General features: G+C 47.2%; 2 protein-coding genes across 2 annotated transcripts; both read left to right on the top strand.

Moving 5' to 3' along the window:
* Positions 1–625: 625 nt before the first annotated feature.
* LOC105560313 (axin-like) lies at positions 626–1,233 on the top strand. Its single transcript, XM_012009321.1, has 2 exons — positions 626–977; positions 1,161–1,233. The coding sequence occupies exons 1-2, from the start codon at positions 774–776 to the stop codon at positions 1,176–1,178; spliced, it is 222 nt and encodes a 73-aa protein (XP_011864711.1). The 5' UTR covers positions 626–773; the 3' UTR covers positions 1,179–1,233.
* LOC105560318 (axin-like) lies at positions 1,179–1,999 on the top strand (the record flags this gene model as incomplete). Its single annotated transcript, XM_012009335.1, has 3 exons — positions 1,179–1,589; positions 1,681–1,895; positions 1,969–1,999. Coding segments are annotated over 3 exons (657 nt in total), but the record flags the coding sequence as incomplete, so codon positions are not given.
* Positions 2,000–2,003: the final 4 nt, after the last annotated feature.

Genomic DNA, 2,003 nt, shown 5'->3' with positions numbered 1-2,003 from the left:
GTAGTCGAGTCATTTGTTGACTATTAGTTGACTATAAGTTGACATTCAGCTTGACTTTGAAGTCGACTTTAGACTTCAGCTGCCGACTGACAGTCAACTAATAGTCGACTCGGTGCTGTTTGGGAACTATATGTCGGTCCTTTTTCTTCCACCCAGAAAGGAAAAGGATCAACATATAGTTGCGACTTCTGACTAACGACTAACGACTCATTGTAGACCGGGCCTAATGCCTGGTCGCCGTTGCTGACAAACATTTTCTTTCCTTTTCATCGAGGTCCTCGAATCACGATATCATATCGTGTTCGACCAGTCCACCTTCGGCTCGCTCGGAAGAGGTATATATACGCTTATACTTAAGCCCGTGTCACACTACGTATTGTGGATCACGGATCGGATTGAAATTGCGGATCGCGGAACGCAATTCAACCAATCGGATACGAGGCTGTCTCGTCTGATTGGCTAAAATGCGATCCGCGACCCTCAATCTCAATCCGATTCGCGATCTGCAATGCGTAGTGTGACACGGGCTTTAGTCGCTTATACTTGGCGCGAGACACTACCGTGTCTCGTGATATCTCTCTCTCTCTCTGCAAACAAACAAAGAAAGGAATTCGCAGGTTTACGTCCGTCGCAGTGTTTGAAAGCTTTCAGTCTAGAGTCCCGCTCTGACATCAAGACGCTCTTCTTTCGCGACACTGCAGGCCTCCGGCAGTGGTTGCGATGTTTCCGCACCACTGGGATTTGAACCGGAGGGTTGTTGCGGAACCACTTCCATGGAGAGCAATTCGCCCCCTGCTTACGCACGGTGGGCGAGAAATCTGCACTCCCTATTAGAGGATCCGACTGGTTTGGAGTTGTTCAAGAGGTACCTAAGTCAGGAAGGGCATCTGGATCCGCTCAATTTCTGGTTCGCCTGCGAAGGCCTCAAAGAACAAAAGGACCGAGGTGGACAATGTCTCCCTCAACGACGGATCCATGTAAGTTCTGTTTCTCATTTTAATTTTACGCAAGCGTTCTTCGATTTTGCACCCGACATAGAGAGTGGAGGATCTCTCCAACTTTCATTTTAAACTTTTTAGAATTTGCATCGTGCAGTGTCAACTGCATTAATATCAGTGATGCATTACTAATCCGTATGTGTTGCAATTTGTCTCCCGCAGCGATGGGACGAGCAATAGGCAGAGAAGCAAAAAGCAATACAGCAAAAGCAATCAAGTAGGGCAATTAAAGAGTCCGCGAATATAAATCGCGAATCCATGTCGCACCATGTCGTCCCACGAACCCAGCGTATGGTATCCCCGAAACAGATGTCGACGGAGCAATTCGCGGAAGTGCTCACGCAGAAATTGGAGATCGTCGCACGAGAGCAGAAGGCCAACGAGAAACTGGAGAAATATCTGTATCAAGACAACGACGCGTCGAACGGTAACGATGCATTGGTAGAAACTTGTGGCGCTTCCAAGACTCTTGGCGACGCGCTGAAGGAAAAGTTGTCTATGGAGGAGGACAGCGATCAGGCGATCCTCGACGAGCACGTATCTCGCGTCTGGTTCACTAGGCTCACAGTGAACTCATGGAACAGTGAATTTTGATGACTGCGTTTTGTTGGTACAATTAGAGGAGACTTGTAGAAGACTCATGGAAGAGAATAAAATCCGTGCTAGTTGCAAGCAATGACACCTCAACGTTTCGAAACAGACGCACGAGTTTGCGTCGCAGAGCCAACCGTACGTCCAATCCAATCAGTCCACTTTGAGGAAACCGAAGCAGGACGATTTCACCACTGTTGTGTTCAGTTTCTGTGACGAGCAATTCCCCTACAGGACCAAAATTCCTGGTCACAACGTCACGTTGAAGCAGTTCAAGGAGTATCTTCCGAAGAAAGGGAGCTATCGGTAATGCACCGTTGCTTAACGACAAACTAAATAATTTCGTGAATTTTAATTACCTCTTCGTTTTAAATTGCAGATACTTTTTCAAAACGGAATGCGAGGACTTAGATA

This window comes from Vollenhovia emeryi, unplaced genomic scaffold (genome assembly GCF_000949405.1).
Source record: "Vollenhovia emeryi isolate VEMERY1.0 unplaced genomic scaffold, V.emery_V1.0 DF946065.1, whole genome shotgun sequence".
NCBI lineage: Eukaryota > Metazoa > Arthropoda > Insecta > Hymenoptera > Formicidae > Vollenhovia > Vollenhovia emeryi.
The sequence above is the reverse complement of the archived record's forward strand: the minus strand, read 5'-3'. Positions and strand labels throughout refer to the sequence as shown.

Excerpts from the sequence above, each read along its gene's own strand:
- LOC105560313 (XM_012009321.1), top strand. The coding sequence starts at position 774 with ATGGAGAGCAATTCGCCCCCTGCTTACGCACGGTGGGCGAGAAATCTG.